A 20,949-nucleotide genomic window follows, 5' to 3' on the forward strand; every position below is an offset into this window, starting at 1 on the left:
CAGTAAGGAAGCAGCAGGTCTCTACTACTCCTACGTGCTGTCTTAGATCCATTGCAGCATCTTCCTACCTCAGAGCAGCTCTGGGTCCAACACTGCCAAGATCTAGGACTAGAAAATAGACTGCAAATCCAAAAATAGTAGGATTTGATCTAAAACAAAGTAACATAATCAGCATATTTGTCACTACTTTTCTTACTGTATTATTTCTGACTTCCTAGGTTGCCTAACTACTTTGAAGAGCAAAAGGCAGAGACCTTGGAAACTGCTTTTTATTTGTTCTGACTTGTGTGAGATACATACAGAAGACAAGTGTCCATTTGAAAAGTTAGAATTTACATTTTAAAAGTTACACAGGTGACACACTATTTTTACTGACATTTAATTTTAGATGATTTCAAATTACCTTAGAAATTGATAGGTTGGTGCAGTCCTGTATCTTATAAAAAACTAAAAGAGACAAAAGTTTACTAATGATTGCTATTTATTTTGTTAAGTCAATAAAAAGTGCATAGTACAAGCCCTTTATCCCAATCCAAGTACTCAGTAAAAGATTACGAGGAAACTGCAAATGGCACAGATGATTTTTTGTTTGGCATATTCAGATATTTTAAACCACCGATTTACATCAAGTACATGACATCATCACTCTTCCTTTTTCAATCATGAATATTACAAGGCTAAGTGATCTGCAGACAGTGCATGAATACATATGACTTCTCCTTTCAGAGTATAGTAATTGTGTTAAGCAGACTCTAAAAAGACTATTGTTTTAACAAAGTTAAGGTATAATTGTAAAATTCCCTCCCTATTTCCCAAGTTGCTACGACTTGCATCTCTTACTAACCAAGCTTAAAACCATCACTACAGAAAGGATCATATCCTGGAGCTTCGCATACCACTAATCTCTTCCACACCTCGAAATTTACCATAAACATCTGTAACCATGATACAATTATTTAATCACAAATTACATCACTAAAGGCCAGATTTCTGCCACCCTTACTAAAGCTGCTACTAGTACATTATCTCAGAGTAGTTCCACAAACTTCAGTGCAACTACTTGATGAGTAAGGCACTATTTAACACAAATAAGAGTGGCAAAATACAGTCCTATGGTTAGTTACTTTTATTTTAATTAATAGTGCTAATCTGAAGGTTATATCTTGGAGAGAGTATCTGAATTTAAAAAGCATACATTTTGATGTGGGATAGCGGCCTGGCTCTTTAGTAAAACATTTTACAATAAAATATTTCCGATGTTTTTTTCTTTTACATAGAAAATTTAAAATAGCAATTTACATGAGGAAAGCATACATGTATAAAATCACTGGGACAATTAGAGGAATTTCAAGCAAAGACAGTTCATTTATAGGTAAACCACAACATTCCTCTGAACAAAAAGTTCATTTGCCAAGACTCTTAGAGCTGGGTGCACATGGTAAGTTTCATAAATGCATAAACAGACATTTAAGTGAGACTGCTCCTCACAAGTGAAAGTGCTCCTGTAAATCTCACCAGCTTCCAACAGGATGAGGAGTAGTGCTCTGTCTGAATAGAAGCCTGTTTCAGCTGGCTTTTTAATCAATTGGAAGCTTGTTTCATGCCTCCACTAGTGAAGAATTCTGGCCAAAAATCCTTGGAGAAAAAAGGTCAGTGTGGGAGATTATATATGTTTCCTTGTGGGTTCAACAAAATGATGTTGTATTACTTGTTCTGAACGGTATCCCAAACATAAATGTACATGGAAGGCAAAAAGCATGCCCAGGCAGAGTGCTTGTCCCAGTGACATCTTTACACAGTGTTTGTGGCCTGTACATTATTAGATGTAATGGGACAAATTCTCTCAGCTTCTCTCCTGTAGTTTCATTGCTTTACCTGGCACTGCATTGATGTCACTGAGAGCACCTGGCCCAATCTTCTTCTTCTTCTTTTTTTTTTTTTAAATTTGATTTTTTTACACATGCTCCCATGCTTGGGAGCATACTATTCCATAGAAATTCAAAGGTCAATTACATCAAATTACAGAAGCCTTTCTTCAGGTCTACACTGTACCTTTCCAAGGAGGCTTAGCTGGCTCACCATTTACCCTGAAGAGCAAAACGCTGCGTCTGTCAGCCATGGGATCTGATGTGAGATTTTTGTTAGAGCCCGTTAATACAAACCTTTTTGAACTTTAACAGTTAGTTCCTTCATCTCCATAACTAAAGTCCTCATGAAATAAAGGTTCATACAGTAAGGCTTTGAATTCCCGTATGTCTGTTCTACTGACCTTTAACAAAAGAAGCTTCATGTTGGTAACATAAAAATGTTCTTTACATTATTCTCATCAATTTTTCAAATTGAACAAGAAAAATATACAGTGTTGCTTTTCTGTACATCTTTAAAATGTTCTTAAATTAATGTACATAAAAAAGTAATTCCCATTTGCCATAATGGGAGATGTGCACAGGTGCGTGCATAGCCACACATACACACACTTAAACATACCACACATACACACAAATATTAGAGGGAGGAGACATGCCATATGTAGTCACCTGCAAGTTTGTTATTCTACAATTACAACTAGTAGATAAGGATGAAATGTTAAGAATTGCTGATAACATACAGGTGAATAAACCTGAATAATCCAATACATGTTGTATACCAAAAGTTGATAACCACGGTAACTTCTTGGTATGACTTCATCCTGTCCAATATACATTACATCATAGCCAAAAACTTAAGGTACCAATTACGAAAAGAGTATACCAGGACAGAAAATTCTAGCAAGTTTTTCTTACTAAATTTCTCTTTTGATAAAGTCTATAAGTAAGCACATCTGGGTTTCGAATATGTTTTTTTGACAACATATTGAATAAGACATACAATTTATTAATGAACAAGGCTAAATTAACTTCTTTTTTGGTGGTATAATCTTTTGTACAAAGTTCCCAATATATAAATCAAAGCTTTGACAGTGGCAATCGTCATATTCACTTACATGTGCACGCACACACACAGAGTACAATTCTAGTGGACAATCCATGCTTTTGCCAGCAACCCTGAAAACTGTGTTAGTGGTCCAAAGACCAGAATAAAAGCTGCTCTGAACCCAGGGCAAATATAAAACAATTTCTGTTTTTCAGCACATAACTAAGTTAATACTTCCAACCATAATACAACTCTCAAAATCATACTGGAGAAGAAATATGAATTAATCTGAAGAAAGGTCAGTAACCTTCCATTATTATGGATGGAGTGGGATTTTCTTTTTCTTTCAATGCATATCAGAAATCACAGCAAAGAAATTAAGATCACTGTAACAGAAAGAGACTGAGTGGAATGTCCACAGTAACAGCAACAACCAAAAAACCCCTGCAATGCCTTACCATTATTCAAATTACAATGTAATAGGAATTGTAACAATATACAAAGCAAAAATTAACTTAAAATTGAAGTCACTAAAAGCAGTTCATGAAAATTACTGCTGAATGATAATTCTGCTCTATATAAATGAGAAAACAAAAGCGTATTGAGTGAGGTTTAGGAGTAATCTGGTCACTTCGTTCATTTGGTCGTGCAACGTTTTAGCTGCTGAACTTTTCCAATACAGAATGCTCTAGTCTACTGGTGGGGCTGGTGGTTCTTGTCCCTTGGGAGAAGAAAGAAAGAAAAGATTAAAAAAAAGCAGGTACAGAATTAGAAACAGTGCTTCACATATGAGGATTTAGCAATGAAAGAACTCAGAAGCATTACATTGTGTTTTCTTTTATAGCTTTTCAATATCTCTTAAATGATTAGAGTAAATGAGCATCAAAAAACTATACTTTTTCCTGTATTGATTGAGATTTTTCCATAATCCCACATCTAGGACAGAGATCACCGTTCTCAGTATCATGCTGTAATTTTGTTTACTGACTTCTCTTAAAGCTGTGCTTGTCCCCTTTCACCTAAAAAGGCAGGAGGCAGTTTCAACCAGGGACTGACAATGTCCAGAGGACATTATGGCCCATACTTAGTCACCTGTAACTGCTCCATCCTACAGCAGGCCTCACACTTACAACCTTCATGATTCTACTTTCACTTTGGTTTAACTCAGTCTAATTTTCAATGGAGTTCCAAGAAAATATAGGGAAAAAAACAGAAGAAAAAAATTACTTTGAGAAAGTCTGTATTAAACCAAAATAGATTTAAGTTATTATAGAATCTCCCTGCAGGGCACTTGAAGATGCACTTACATTGTGTTGGCTGGTTGGCTTTCCGGCTGTGTTTGATCCTCTTAGATTACTAGGTCTCAGTAAGAACAAGACAAGTGCAATCACCACCCAGGCCATCATTATCATGGCAAAGCTGATGCCATTGTCACCGGAGGAGTTTGGTCCTGGCACTACAGACAAGGAAAACTCAAGTTATAATAGAGTAACAGCAGAGTTCTTTTTGCCAAGTGAAAACAAAAATTCAATCTCAGAAAAAATCCCAGAAATATTTTTCAATGGAGTGTTCTGATTAGTCCCTCATTTTGGCTTTGAGACAGTAATACGGTTTTTTATCACATTTCTTATCCATTTGAAAAGAGAATCATCTATTTCATAATATTTCACTGGCATTCTCAGAATTATCATGAATATTTCTTAGTTCATATTAACTCCTAAGGAACTGGAGATGATAAACATACTCTTCACATTTTAAGATATCAAACCTGATTTTTAAGAAATCAAACTTGGTGCAAAATATATTTATGTAGGAAACCCCCCCATACATACACTGGTCTTTGTTTTTTGCCTCAAACAAACAAAAGAATAAGGCTAAACTGATGAAAGCTTAAGCTCCATTGTTAGGCCTTACAGAGACAACATGCTAATTCTAGCAAGAAGGAGCAAACTAATGGTAATCAATTTCTTGACTACTCTAAGTTATTTCTTGAGAGTTTGTTTAAAGATGTTTCAGTGTCAATATGCCAGATCTCCATGACTGATCATCTGGGTCATGTGGTATTTCTGCTAGCAACATATCTGCCAGCAGGGGAAAAACTGCTGCAGAGATACATTACGAAGTGAAGCCCAGGAACACAATATAAAAATTTTACACCAAATTTCCATACAGAATACCTGAAACATCAACACGCGGAAGTAAATTTAAGAAAATACCCTCAGGCTGGAAATGGCTGGTTGATCTGTATGGATCAAGAAACTCTTGCAAATACACATTTTAAAACAACTTTTCTCCTCTGAAACATAATTTCAAGTAATCAAACAGTAACTAATCTTGTCAGCTGAAGTGTAAACCCATGTATCGCTAATTACCTATAGTACTTACATGAATCCATTTATCATAGTGTCTAAAGGCCTAACATCTTCATTAATGATCTAGATGTTCAATTAATACAGAGCAATTAGTACAAAGCTAATATAATAATAAATAACGTTCAGAAAGAGAAAAAATGTTCTACTTTATTACTCAAGATGAAAATTTTAACATCCAGAAAATTCCACAGAGATACTTATATCTGTCATATTTTCCAGTTGTCTTATGTGGATCACCTGATTATGGAGCCAAGTCTGGATTCAGCACTGGTTGGATTGTTCTTATTTAACATTTACTTGATAACTTATACCTGCTGGAATCATTTCTTTGAAGATTAATGCTGATACCACAGAACCACCCTCATTGTTGCCATCCTGGGTAGCATTGCTAACAGAGGCTCTTCCATGGAAAGGATTTGTTCATAACACAGCAGAAGAGCCCTGCAGGGAAGCTTACAGCTATGCCATTCTCCACATTGATGCTCTGGGAATAAGGCTTCCTGAGTTGGGGCTGTTGGACTGATGTCCTTTACTGACATCACATGCACTCAAAAATGTCAAAGAAGAAAAAACCCCATGCATTGTAGAAGTTCATGCTTCTCACAGTACAAACACTACCATTAACATGTATGAGCAAATGAGACTGCTTTTGCCTTTTAAATGTCCGAAATATAGACATTTCAAAGCTCGAGAAGTTGCTAATATAGAGGAATTTTATGATTAGAATTATGTGCAATTACAAGTGAGTATGGTGGCCAGTGAACATACATCACAAGGAACAGAGAGTTTTCTGTAAGACAAGTCCCTAGTACCACAAGAACCACTTTATGTTAGGGTGACCAAACAGGCTTCTGCCAGAATGCATTGTTCTGTTATGTTAATCTATCCCAGTTTGGATTCCCCAGTTGGCTGTTGGCCTCCACCCCTCGTCACTCCCCCAGAGCTTCTCCATTGGTCCCTGTTCCCTAATCCTGCCTTTTCCCTGCCCCCGGATAAAGCTGTGGGCTTCGGGATCATGTTGGTATTTGCCTCTCCAACCTTTGACGGTGTAGCAGCAATAAATGCTCCTGCTGGAACGCACCCAAATGCCCTTCTTGACTCTTTGCTACCGACTGTAATACTGAACCCACCCGTGCGCTGTGGGTGCACGCGGGACCCCACAGAGCCAAGCAGGGATGCTATTAAGTGAGAATTATTTTGAAAATCTGAGTGAATAACAGGCTTTCTGTATGAGGAGAAGGCATAGTGCACAGAAAATAAATAAGAATGCTACAGCCTTTAATTCACTAAACTCTTACACATTTCATTTTGCAAGCATATGGAATTGTGAAGGTAAGACTTTAGACCTTCAGTTTTGTTGACCAAAATATTATTATTATCAGCAGCATATATATCAATATTTTAAATCTTGGAAAATCTTTATATATGCAGTCCAGGAGTCTAGCATATAATTTGGCAAGAAAAGAACAACTGCTTTATTTTGGGGCTTCCAGACAACACTAATAGCCACTCTGAGACTACCTTCAGCAACAAGTAAGAAGGCCTTAGGTGCTTGCTTTGGCGAATATGTTTGGTAGAAGACTGAAAATTTAGATGACTTGTTAGTCAGAACTCCCCATAGAATACAGAGAAATGGATTTGTCCAACTGCCATGTGAAATTTTTGGTGAACATTAGTGCACTTAGGGTCTGTGGTTAAACAAAAGTTGGTGTAATCAAATGATGCCAGATCAGGACACGCTACAGGTCAGGGAAGGGAGCAGAAGGGACCGCAGAGGGAAACCACAGGTGTTCATTGCAAGACACAGTTTTTTCCAGCCTGCATTGTAAGATGGTTCAGATGGAACCAAACGTGCTGAAACACGTTCTGAACTATGTTAAGCAAGACAATAGCTGATCCAACTGGCCCTGCACTACCTACTCAAGGCATGCCAGACACTCAGACACAACCATGATTACACTTTTCAAGAACCGTTAAACCCACATCTCTCAAAAATGACTGTGTGCTTTAATAAGGACATGAGATATTTCAGAATCTGTTACTTTAATCTCTTATGGAGAAGAGGATAAGCAATGTTTCACAAAGCTGGGGTGAATCCAACTTTTCAAAACTTTGCATCACAAATCAAGAGAACAGACAAGAAGCCATTTCAGCTACTGGAAGCAGTTATATGTAGGAGACAACAATCTTGCTACAAAGACCTCCATCCCTGAGATCATAAAATAATCTGATAAAACCATCTTATGGATAAAGAACAGTTGAGTGAAGCTAAAACCAAGCAGGATGGAATTCATTGTGATGGGCAGAAGAAAAAAAAAATCTTGTTTTTAAGAGTTCACAGCCACAGTGCCTTTATCTATAACTGGTATTTTTTTTTGCAGGTAATTTAGAAGTCATGTTTTGATTCCTTGAAGAATAAAGGTTATCCTCTAAGAGCCCCTGTGGATGGTATTTTCTAATATTTCCAAATGGAGAGAAGATTGTCCTGGTCTGAGATGAATGATCAATGATCCTGCTACCACGCATTTTGATGGATGGATCTGGTTATTAATCTCCAGTGCCCAGGAGACACCAACTAGTACAGAATGTAACAGTACATATTCCCATGGCACTAAGTGACATGACATACAGTCTCTAACCTACCTTTCGACGCAACACTGAATCCAGCCCAAGGTCTTTATTTTCAGAGTATCTGGTACCCTGGGTTTGGCATACATATATATCCACACACTTCTGAATGATGCCTGTGAGCAGTTCTGGCCCTGTGGTTACCTGGAATTTAGTTTTTTTTACAGCATGGCTGAATTATCTCTGTGCAAAGAAAGCTTTATGAGGAGCTGGTCTGAGATTGTGAGATTAGCTCCCATGGGTATTAATGACTATGGTGAATCCTATCTGTTGCTTCATGTAGGAAATACAGTTTTTGGACTTGCTTTTTCCCACGGAATCAGAGACTATGCCACGCAAACTCGTCTTCTCTCAGAGAAAAATGGGAAGGGGAAAAAAAAAATCTTTTGTGACAGATGTTTGCAGATTCATTTGAGGTCCTAGAAGGCAGTCAAAGCTATTAAAATTATGAGTTTGGTAAAAACAGTTTTTAAAGATAAAAGGTCAAACACTTCCTCATGGTGCAACTGAAATCTCAATAATACAATATTAAAACTATTAAGTGCCCATGTTAATACCCTTACATGAACTTAGTTCTCCTCCTAAAGTGCAGTTTTTCCTTCAGAGTGAGGCTGTACTCTAAAGAAAGGAGAGATTTCATTTCTTTTACTGTAAAAGTGTATTCCATGTGGTGCTTTTTGTCTGCCCTCTCACGGTAGAAATACCTTCTTTTGGACTACAAACAGATTGACCCTGGTAAAAACTGTTAAATATCTGCATGTGGAAAGGCAAAATCATGCTCTCTGACTTGTGTGTCTTCTTTTCACAGTGCTTAAAGCCTTGCTTGTTCTGTGAAGGAAAGGCATGAAACTGTATGGAGAGAGGTATTTTAGAAGTGAATCATCAAGGAAGACAAAGAACCCGTGGGACCTTCAGCAGATAATGCCTGCAAGCTGACACTCTCAAAGGCAGGGATAAGGAACCTGAAGAAAGCCGAAAAGGACTTGAGCAGAGGCAGGGAGAAGGGAATTCCCAGAAAAGGGAGGAAAGAGTTGGCAGACATTTCATGCTGTTTGGTTAGGCTGCTGTGACTGCCCTAGATGAGTACAACTCAAGATGAATCACAGATATGTATTCATTTTAAATTGCATAAAAATTTGGAAGTAGAGTAGACAACATCTGAGACAGTCATCTCTGACCACATTACAACCTAACAGAACACTGAGAATAGTGCTGAAAATATGAATGTGGTAAATGGAGGTCACAACATCTGGGAATTGCTAGAACACAGAAAAAACTCAGGCAGTAGCCCCTCATTTCCTTTGACACGGAAGGCTGACTGTGAAGGACCATGAGCCATCAGAGTAGTACCAGCTGGGATCCTCCCTAGGCTGGGTGAACCGCTGATGTTGCAACTGCCAGACGTCAGAGAACTTCTGTGCTCCACTTGCATTAGACAGAATTCAGAAAAGAATTATCACTCTTTTTCCTCATTTCAAGGCAAACTCTGTTGCTGCCTGTTCCGAGCTTCCCTTCCCCCTCCCCAAGACACTTGCCTCTGCCATGTGCTCTGAACTCCTTTGTTCCAAGCAGGGGTAAACCCAAATGTAACTCAAACTCTTTAGCAGTGTCTGATTGGCCGGTCACCCCGGGTCCGCCCCCAGTTCCCCCCTTTCCCTTCTCCGAAAAAAAGAAGGGCACAAGAGGGGGCCTGCCCTCTTTGGCTTGCACCCTTTCTGGGAACATCTGTGTGTTTCTGTTTCTGTTTGAAAGCTTCTAATTGCAGGAATTAGGCAAGCTGGAAGCTCTATTTCTCCCTCTTTGTTTCTGCTGGTTGTATCAGCTTTGCAGCTACTGTTTGCCGCTTTTAGAGCTACTGAAATGCTAGATTGCCCGTGCTGCCTCTCTAGGCTGCCCGAGGCTTTCTAAGGCATTGAACTACGAGCCTAGCTGGTAAAAAGCTGTAAGTATCTCCACAGAACTCTAAGATCTTCTGATTTGCTGAGCATTAACAATCCCAACAGAATATTAAATGTGTTGCCTATTGAAAACTTACAGCGGTTTTTTTCTGCAAGGCACCCACTGAAATTGAGGGAATGGTCATCAGACTCTAACACATGCTTTAATGTCACAGCAGATATTCTGATGGAGAACCAGCAGACGAACAGCCATCAAGCAGAGTGCCCAAATGCTTGTTGAAGTGGTGCTCATATCTTCCTGTACCTAGATCAGAAAGCACTAGTCCTGACCCTGGGAAACTCTGCAGAGACGTCACTGCGACATAATGGTGCCAACAACCATAAGTAAGAATTTATAGATAATAAAAAAGTGAGTAAGGGAGACCTGGTACTACTGCCTTGATATGGCTCCAAAAAACCTAAAATGAGCTGAAATCAAGGGTTGAAAAAACAAAGCATGCTCAGGAAGAATCAACAGAGGGTGTTTCTGAGAATTTCCAGCTGGTAGCAACAGCACAACACATGATGCTGCTGTGACATTGGCTGAACCCCAGCCCTACGTCTCCCAAAACAAAACCACATACGTCTCATCAGTTATTCCACAACCTTGCAACTTAAGAATCTGTGTATGACAACATTCCCAGCTGTGCTTCGAGAAGAAAGACCAAATGCCAGGAATGAGCAAATTGGTGGGAGTGAAACAAACTTGTTCATATCAAGATTCTGAAATGAGGAATCAAAGTCAGCAAATAACAGGAAATGGAGCTGTGGGACCTAGGGAAGAGGAGACCCACCTCAAACATAAGCTCATCACTGTACAACTCATAAAAACAGGATGAAGCAATGGATAGAAGACTGGCTCAGAATTGTTTGAATATGTTTCTGAAACATCCTAGAAAGCTTCTTCAGGCTCAATCTGTTTATTTTTGCCTTTGACTCCCAGGGTCTTACAGACTGTCACAAGCACAGCATCACAGAAGCATCACAAAATAATGTGACAAATAGGCAGGCAGTGTCATTGCATCAGCAGAAAAATACCTTTGCTAGAACTAAATTTAAGGCAAGATAATAACATAGGAAAGGATTTACTATATAATTTTTGCTCTGGTTTTTGAAACAAACCACTGCTTTGGAACAATTGCTGCCAAATTGCTTGCATCTGCACAGACAGTTTGCAAGAATCTCAGAATGGAAAACTATTTGTTGCAAGCCATTCAAATTCCGACTATACTACAGCTTGGTAACGTGAAAGCCATCCCACAAGCTTTGTGCCCATACATATTAGAACTTACTACAGACTTACAGTCTTTAGTCTAAAAGCTTCATGAATACTGATGATCAAGACTCTCAAGGCATGAGTGAGAATGACCTACCACTGCTTGGTTTTGACCATGGACAAAAGAAAGATCCACACCCTGTCTGTGCCTCCTTCTAATATAGAAAATATTCTGCCTCCCATGAACCGCCTCTTTACCTCTCCTACATGCCTATTATTTAAAAAAAGGCATAGAAGTCTAAGGTGTGGGAGACTAAAAAGTCTGCCCTTTGACAGGTTTATTTGGAAGAGGAGTGATGGAAGTCACAGACAGTGTAACTTGCAAAGCCCATAAAGAAAGAGCAAACCAGCAGCACTGTACAGCACATGAGCACCACACTGTCTTTTTCTCAGGGGTTATGTGGGACAGCTCAGTTTTCCCCCTTCAGCCCAGCATGGCACTGAATCTGGGACTGTTTCACACTGGCAGAGCCCAGTGCAAGTCTGAGCTGGATGCCTATCTCTAAAAACATTTTACAGGGGAGTGAAGAGGGAGGAACATGAGGGTGAATGAAGGCATGCACTCTCTCCAAGATGCTGGAAACCTTGCCTGCACTGTCCCTAGACCTGTAATAGATACAGGCACCAGCAGCTCTTGCTTACAGGAACACTGCTCAGGTGCTTGCTGCTCCCTCTAAACATTACAGCAGTCCTGATGCAAGCTGAGTGAGTTCACATGCTCAGCTGGTAAAGGGATATAGGAAAACCAGATCCATTTTATTTTTATTTATAAACATTTGACAATCTTCCCTCTGGCTCACGGAAAGCATCTCAGGGAGTATCTCAACGCCTCAGGGCATGCTTACATTACTGCATAACCTCCACACAGTTATGCTTCACTGCAGGTGCTGGTAATGTTTGACTGCCCTAGTACTGCTCACTGTTTGGGAGAGGTTTTTTGATGCATTTCACAGCAAATCCCAAGGAAGTGTACATATCAGCCCTCTGCTTCATTAACTACATGGGCACCAAATCAGCAGAGATGCAGTCATGGTGTATGTCAGCTTATGAGTCGGAGCTGGTGGGGTGCCTCCTCTTCCTCACAGTGGAGTAGAGGGGTCACAGTACTGACAGTCCATCACCCAGCCCCAGCTGTGAACACGTGTCTGTGTGTCTGTGCTCAGTATCTAGTCTTCACTGGTTAGGCTGCTCTGAATCTGAGGAGGACAAATAAAGCCCCCTCCATATTTTCCCCTCTCATTCCCCAAACCATCCTATTTGGAGGCTAACAATCAGATTCAGTAAAACTTGGGACCTGATTAATGGTTATGCTGGTGAATTGATACCTCCAGGCTTCCCATCAATGCTGCTTCCAATGTACAAATGTTAATCTGCATCCCAGATCCTCAGAAATTACCTCCCCAGCATATCAATTTTATTACTGTAGTATTTGATTTAATGTAATATGTTCCTATAACATTAAATCAACTGCTGCATTTTAAAGACCAGGCAGACTGTATTTTAATTACTGCTGTTTATTTTACTTTTATGAATCTGATGTGAACAGTTACTCACATTCCTGAAGGCATTCTGTGTCTGTGCAGTACGACTGGGATTGTCTCAGCTAAAACAGAGAAAAAGAAAAGCATGACACTTAACAATACGTCTTGGTCGGCTTTTACTGAAATCATGATTTAATATAATGTCAGAGTAAAAGTTCATGTATAACTGATCCTTCACTGGATCACACTTGGCTTATGGTATGTGAAGAATCCCAGGTATGGAGACAGTTTCTGAACACTATTTACATAATACCTTTAAATCACCTGACTGCAGTGTTATTGCTTCCAATTCAGCCATTGACTACCTTCCAAAATGCAAGTAAAAAAAAAAAATCTGTAGTGCTATAGGAGCTGTTACAGATATACTCTCTACACATATTTTGGGATTCATAATGGATAGATAGATAGATAGATATAGATAACAGTTCTTATTGTTATCTAGATCAAGTAACATTAAAATCCTCTGTGATTACATCACAATAAATGATCAGACTGTGATAACGGTTATGCACAAAGAAGTTGAATTAATATTTCATATTTAAACTTAGTATTTTTTCCCCCCAGGACCTTTTTTTTTAAAGCAGGTTTTAATAGGTATTTTACTGGTTTTTCTCTTTACTGATGGGTAAAATTTAAAACATTTTTAGCAACTGTAATGACTATTTGATTTACAGACTAGGTAAAATTGCCAACTGCAAGAAAAGTCAACACTGGCTAATCTGCAAATCAGTACAGCTATTTTACAGATGACAGAGCCAAAAAATAAAGACAAACATCACGTTCTTTATCAGGATCAGAGATGTTAAATAGATGAGATTTAATCTGCAGTACTATGGAAATAGATTCTGTCCTCTGCGTAGGTAAACTACATGGATTATTAGTAAAAGTTTTTAAAGGTACAGAATTGTTACACTGCCTTGGTTAGAAATGACATTTGCTTTTTCACAGGTTTTATGATACAGTTGTGTCATGAATCCCAACACTTTTTGTCACAACTGGCTAATCTGTTTATTACCAGTTAAAGAGAAGAAAAGATGATGCTCTTTATGTAAGAAATACATGAATCATTTCCCCAAAACCCATTTCCCCTTGTATTGGCATAACTGATTTAATGTATGTAGTCATATTATGCAAAACACATCAAGGAAAGATGAAGAACTGAAGAAGGAAGACATCTGGGAAAGTCTAAGCGCCTTCTTTTGTCATAAAGAGTGTCAATGACTGACACATTTGAGAAAGGAAAAAATTTAATTGGAGATTGATCACACTAATTCTTTCATTAATATATTAAGATCTACTAGCAAATTTACTGAGACTACAAAGAAGTCCCTTAGGAAGGAACTGCAAAGGCTGGATTTAACCTTGTTTCTAGTTAAAAACAGCATTGATGGAAATTCAAGCAGAATACTTCTCTTTATCTTACTAAAGGAAAAAAAATCTATCAAACCATGCATATTTCCTGCTCTTCTTATATAAAAGCTCATTTTATTTTAAAACTTTGGAAGTAATTTTCAAAGGGGAAGTTTTATGTCAGCAATAGTATCCATTTGAAATATTCAAAAGATTTCCGAACTGGGAAAACTGGATATTGCTATACCCATGTTTTAAAGAGATCAGCAACATAATTATCTTCTGTTTGTATAGGAGTTTAATTCTGAGAGGGGCTTAATTCATAATCCCTACTTAAAATACAATTTACAGATATTCAGCAGAGAAGGATGACCAGAATTAAAATGGGCAACAGATATATGATCAGAAACATTGTACAAGCATCTCGTCTAGTTTGCCTAGACATACAACACTGCCTGGGGGTGTTCTAGCCACAGTATCAGTTATCCCTCATTCTAAGTCACACTCTATCCAAATACAACTTTTTAAAAGCTCTAGGATGGCTGGCTGAGCCAGGTAACAAATCTGTTTTCAACAGCTCAGTGAGAGGCTGCATATTGTCATCTTGCGATGAAAAACAGCAGCTCATGAAAAACGAGCAGCAGTAAAAAGAGGTTGTTCTTAATTCACTCGGGTCAACAAGTTCCTAACTGTGTAACCCAATATGAATCTGATTCCTTGTGGTCACTCATTTAGTGAAAGGACGAGAAACGATTCTGGCACAGGTATGAAACGCTTACGTAAATTGAATGGCTGGAAAGGTAATGCCTTTTGCTGGAACAAGAATGTTCCTTCTCCCAGTTAACTCTCTTTTGACAATTACACCCTTTACGGAACATAGCAACTCTTGGGAAAAACTGAATGTGCAACATTTCAATAGTAAGGTAATTGAAAAAAGAGCAATTATCAGGGACTGGAAATAAATAGTTCTTTGTATTAAGATTTTTCTAATCCAATGTGGAGGGGAAGTTTGGATGAAAGTTTGTGGAATAATGGTAAAAACTTGAACCAGACTTTACCTGTTCTCAACAAAACCCTCAAAAAGACTTCAAATACACTCAATGTTTTTCAGACTGGGAACACTACAGAGTTGATGAGAAAAATGAGAAGTAATTCTTCTAATATGTTAACTCTTAAAGACAATATTATTAACAATGATTTTGATTTTATTAATATTTCAGAGATCCTTGTGTCGTTGAAAGTGTGAATTTAGTGGAAGATTAATAGCTGACTGCCTGATCTGACATCTACTAAAGTCAGCAACAGCCTTTTCATCTTTTTCCATATATTCTAAAACAGACCCTTAAAAAGAACACAGAAATCAGGCGAGTTAAACATCAGGGCATATTCAACAAAAGAAGAAGAGAGTGAAAAATGTCACAAAATGAAATATTTATACTATTTCATTCCATTTAAATGAAAAGGATTATATCTGAATTTTAACCTTCTCTGTGCAGTTTGTCATTCAAATATAATAAATGGCTTAGTGCTTGTGAGCCAAACAATGAACTACTTTATCTTTTATCATCCAAAATGAAGTAAACATGAATTTTAAATAGCATGAAAGCTAGAAGAGAGCTAAAAAGAATCAAGAATTTTCAGTTTTAGACAGTACGAACTTGAAAACAATAGAAGTAAAAATACTAATTATAAATGTAAATTATTTAAAATACAACTGTGAACTTTCATTTCCTCCAAGTACATTTAAAGTCTTGAATAACCTAAGTTAAAGTAATTTAAATTAATAATCCCCAAACCACAAGAACTCTTGGCCAATAGGAATATATGGTTTCCATGAAACCCCTCGTAAGTTTTTGGAAGAAGCACAAGTGGCTGAATCACAGCAAATCAGTGCCCACTTACTGACATACTGTGAATGCAAACTCAACACAATACCAAGTTACTTCCAGTGGTAAGAGAAAAGGGCTCTCCCTCGCAAAAATAAAAAGGGCACATTTCAAACGGCTCGTAGTTCCAATTTGAAACAGTTCTTCCCTTCTTTTCCTTTTCCAAAATACACAGCTTTTAGCCCCAGTTCACACTAACACAACAGTGTTTAGATCCTGCTCCTTTGAGACAAGGACAGTTTTAACATGCCATCTTGTGGATCAACGGCATCCGCCCATCAAGCACACCTGAAACCTGTGTCCTGCTGCTCCTCTTACAACAGATGCCATGTTATGGCAGGAGTCTGCACAGTTTTCAGCAATGAGAGGCTCCACTTTTTAAAATCCTCAGCTGAGAACAAAACATGAACACAGTAAAGGGACACTGCTCTTGGCCTCCGAAAACTCTTTTGTGAAGTCACCAGCAAAGTTTGGTTTGGTTTTTTTTTCATATGCACACAAACATGCCACTGTGTGGTGAAAACAGGGTGTGAACTTTTACTGCATTTTAGCTGCTCCACAAAATCACTGAAGTCCAAGTGAAACAGTAAGCCCAGTGAAAACAGCTTCATCTAGCTAAACAGAGAACTTGTTTTTCCAACACAGGGACCTCAGCCATCAGGACCATTTCAGTCTTCCTTGAAAGAAGTTAAGCTACTTTGCACCACTCATTACAGATACCTGCTATAGAGAAGAAATTCAGACTTTGTCTACCTATAGAGTACCTTGTTCTTGCTTCAATTACTCTGTCTTCTCTTCAGAGGACTTTAGTGAAACTCTTCAGATGAGTTTTCAGAGTTTGCTGTGCCAGAGTTCAACAGTCTCACAATCTCTGGGACTGATCCTGCAATCTCTGCTCTGACAATTTTTTTAAAAATTAAAGTCAACAGCATATTGCCTGAAAAAAGATTCAGGGTTTCTATCCAGTGTGAACATCTTTTCTGAAGTGTTAAATATATTATTTAAGAGTTAAAAAAAAAAAAGGACAGAGCATACAAATATCAGGAAGATACCAATGATCAGACAGCTCACCAGTTTGTCATTTTTCAGGAGAAATGGCAGCATAATCCCTGTCCAAAAGCACTTTCCAACTCTAGAAATGTTGTACTAAAGACATAACGAAACAAGAACAGCAGGACTAGTGGCAGGAACAAAGTGCAATAATCAATGCAGCCTAGTGTGAATGACAGATGAGATGAAAGTATATTATTTATGTAAGGATAAATAACTACATTTCAGAATAACTTCTGAGTCAGCTCAAAGCAGATATAAGCCCCCAGAAAAGACAGAAATGAAAGATTAGTAAGTTCATGAGACACATCAGGAAAAGACCTCCATACAAGAAGTTGTGATGGATGAAAGCCCAGAGAGATACGTGAGAGAAATAGATGAAACAGGTACAAAGATAAGAGAGCAAAAATGGATAATGGTGGGAATTAAAAGAATAGTTAAGAAGGAAAGCAAGGACAAATGACTAGCTTGAAACGGTCATTTATTCCATGAATATAAGTAAATTTAAAATGGAATCATAAAGACTGTTGATAGAAAATTTTATGTGATAATGAGGGCAAAGTATCATCCCTTGTGAAAATACTCTTTTGCCATTTAGACCAGCTGGAAGCTCCGCTTTCCTCTCTTAACGATGCCAGAAGATGACAATACAATGGCATACTCCTGATTGCATTCTCATTCTTCTGGGTAATGAAATCATTATTTAAGCTTTGTTGGCAGCCACGTCTGTTCTCTCCAAACTATATAAATGATCTAGTAAACAACATGATAAATAAATTGCTATGGTAGGATATGCCAGTCTTGAATACAAGCCAGGTTGCAAATTGAATTGTAGCATTATCTGTAAGAGTTCAGATTTAAAGATGCAAAAAATGACACCTACATGCATTATTCTGCTATAAGCTGGCAAAGAGAAATAAGAGGAAAAGAATGGCATACTGATGGAATTTAATTGTCTCTTAAACTACACTAGCTTCTCTTAGAAGTACAAACAAGGCAAAAGGGAACACTCCCTTCCCCACTCCTTCATTTTCTATGTGTATATGCAGAATTAAAATAAATGATTGTTCATACAAGGAGAGAATAACAGTCTGCAATAAAAATATAGAGCCTGGTCCTGTGAGGTGGCAAGTAATTTTCTCTCCCATCACAAATGAGAGACAAGGATGGTTGCTACATTTCAGAATATTCCTAGATCACAAACCAACTCTTAAGACCCAGAATCATCAGCCAGTTATGACAGAAGGAGAACATTAATTTTCATAATGAAAGACATGACGTTTTATGGAGGAGAATGCCTCAGAAGTCACAGGGCCCACTGCAGTCTGGAGCTGTGATCTGGACAGGAACACATTCTTCCCTTCATTTTTTCCATTTGTTCTGGGATTGCTGTTTCACCTTAGTGTCATATCGACCCTCCTTTTTCACACTTCCCTCACTTTTCTGAAATTGCCTGACTTACTGATACTTCATTTTATAATTTTGCTGACCTGTGATATCAATGACACCCTCCTTTTACTGCATGCAAAGCAGAATGAATTAGCAGTGAAAAGAAGATGAAACTGTGTGATGATCAGGACCATCAAGGAGCTCACAGCATCTCTGACTATGTGCAATACTAAACAACAAATACATGAGGCAGAATATAAAACAGAGGCATCTGAAAATGTGCACAAACAACATACGTTTCCCCCCAGAGGACATTTGCAAACATATCTAAAATGTAAAACCAAAATACACATAGGCTTTTTGACTAAACAGTTGAGTATCTTCTGCAAAATGATGCATATTAGCAAAAGACAAAGATACTCCCACATAGACAGCCTTGAGGAAAACTTAGAACTCGCAGTTCCAAAAGATAAGTAGTTTGCTCTGAGTGTTGATTACGTCCACATAAGGCCTGAGAGAAAAAGTGCAATTTTCTCATTTTTCCTCAAAAGAGATGGCCATAACACATCTCTGATCATCAGAGTTCAGCCATTCATAATACAGGTTCTAGCTATTAATTACTTCTGGAATACCAAGCTGAAAGAATTTCCAATGCATGATTTTTCACATTGCTTGCAATACACTATGCATTCCTTGAGATGATCATGAGGTGTGACTGAGATTTTCTTTTTTTTTTATTTTCTAAATATATATTGGTTAAGAAGCAGCAGTTTCAAGCATACTACAAACTTCAGGAATGGGAAATGTAAAGAATGACAGACATGTTCAACAAGTCCTGATTCCTAACCCCTTATAGACCCAAGTGGACACCACTTTTCACAGCTTTTTTCTTTTTTAACATGTCTAGAAAATAGTCTCCTTTTACACTGTTTGATCTAGAATGAGACTCTAGGTTATGACACCCATTGGCAGTACATGAATTCTGTAATACAATTTTGCGGCCTTAGCCTGTGCAACACCAGCACCTTGAGCATTCAGCAAAAGGTAGGGAAATGCAAGTCAGTGGAGCAAGAGCACTCAGGTACAGTCTCATCCTCTGCCACTCCAACCCTGTGTCTTATTCTTTTGGCCTGGTGTCTTAGGAGGTGCATCAAGTCTTTTCCCCTGCATCTCTGAAGAATGATAGTTTCTTTGTCCTAATGAACAACCTAAAGCTGAGCTGTTAGGAAAGGTGTACGTTGAACCAGCTTGAATGCAGAGGGCAAAAAGGGCAAGTGAGGGTAAAATGCAGTTTTCCTGCTCTTGTAATGTTTGGCTAAAAACTACAGACTATAAGAAGTAGCACCTGCTATATAAAAAAATTAGAGGGCAAACACCATGTAAAAAGTCTCCAGGGTAACCTTCATATTTAAAGAACTTTTTATAAAAAATGTATTTGGTATAGTTCTGGTGTGCTTTCAGTAAAAGCCCACATCAACAGGGAAAGCCACTTTTGATGACGGTTTAAGATGGGCTTAGCTGGGCTAACATCTTGAGAGCTTTTCAGCCATTTGCAGCACTTATCTATTTTAGTCATCTGTGTTTATTTTGTGCCGCTTACACGAAGTCTCCCTCAGCCAAGACTTGTGGCTATGCTGGATACTATTTCAGACTATGCCAGTTCAAAACAGTAAGACTCTAAAATGACCTGGTCAAGAGAATTATGCAGAATGAGAATTTGCAACTTTTGCTATAAAAATCTAGTGACAAATCAAAATAGAAGAGAGATTAAAATAAAGAATGATTTGCTCTGTATCCCTCAGAGTTTTGATATAGCAACATAACTAAGCATGGACCATTACTTTGCAATTAGCTACTGAAGAACAAAACACAAGTTTGCAATTCCCACAGTGGTTTGTAAGTAGAACTGTAAGCAGTTTATCAAAATGGGACCTTTTGCATTATAGAATTAGAAATGTTTTGGCTTAAAAAACATACTGCTCATTTTCATAAAATCTAGTATGAGAGAATTCTGAAGTCAGTTTTTGTAAAGCAAATAATACTGCACCAGAAGGAGACAGAAAAAGGATGTTTACTTGACATATTACTGGCTTGCTCTGACATTTCTGGCCACTCTAAGCAGTCATTAGCAGGTTTCAATCTTCGTGGAAGATGCTCTATGTATGATTATCCCTCACCACCACATAAACTGTGTTTTCAGTCTAGTTTTCAGACTTGAACTGACCCTTGGGCCGAGATCAGCCATGCCTATGCACAGAGCATCGATACCCAGAGGAATAACATAAGGAAATCAGATTTTTATATTACAAAGTAAGTGAAAAAATGGGAAATAAAAAGGTTTAAATACAACATCATTCTTATCTAGAGATTTGCTGTCTTTTGCTAAAACTAAGACAGGAAGCATTTCCTCTGGGTACAAAGAATGTCCTTCACCATGATTCTTTCAAGTAACTATCCCCTTGCCTGACAGATTCCCCCCAATAAAACCACTTGCTGTCATTTGTTGTTCCTCACTCTTGAACTTTGGCTCTTCTTGTCAAAATAAGTTTTGCAGATGGAGGAGACTGAACAGGAGATAAAGTCATGCAAGCTAACAGACCTGTCATT

At 38.1% G+C, this 20,949-nt stretch overlaps 1 protein-coding gene across 2 annotated transcripts in view; it reads right to left on the reverse strand.

Moving 5' to 3' along the window:
- Nucleotides 1-253: 253 nt before the first annotated feature.
- Nucleotides 254-20,949, reverse strand: part of SMIM14 (small integral membrane protein 14) — a 55,047-nt gene continuing 34,351 nt past the window's right edge. Inside the window, exons 3-5 of one of the 2 annotated variants that reach the window (XM_008641381.2) lie at nucleotides 12,681-12,729; nucleotides 4,221-4,369; nucleotides 254-3,634 (exon numbers count right to left, since the gene is read on the reverse strand). In XM_008641381.2, coding sequence (XP_008639603.1) covers nucleotides 3,602-3,634; nucleotides 4,221-4,369; nucleotides 12,681-12,729 — 231 coding nt within the window. In that variant the 3' untranslated portion in view covers nucleotides 254-3,601. Of the gene's footprint in view, nucleotides 3,635-4,220; nucleotides 4,370-12,680; nucleotides 12,730-20,949 lie in introns of those variants that run through there. The other variant, XM_017744315.1, reaches the window with a different exon arrangement.

The sequence above is a fragment of the Corvus brachyrhynchos genome, unplaced genomic scaffold, assembly GCF_000691975.1.
Source record: "Corvus brachyrhynchos isolate BGI_N302 unplaced genomic scaffold, ASM69197v1 scaffold17, whole genome shotgun sequence".
In the NCBI taxonomy this organism is placed as follows: Eukaryota; Metazoa; Chordata; class Aves; order Passeriformes; family Corvidae; genus Corvus; species Corvus brachyrhynchos.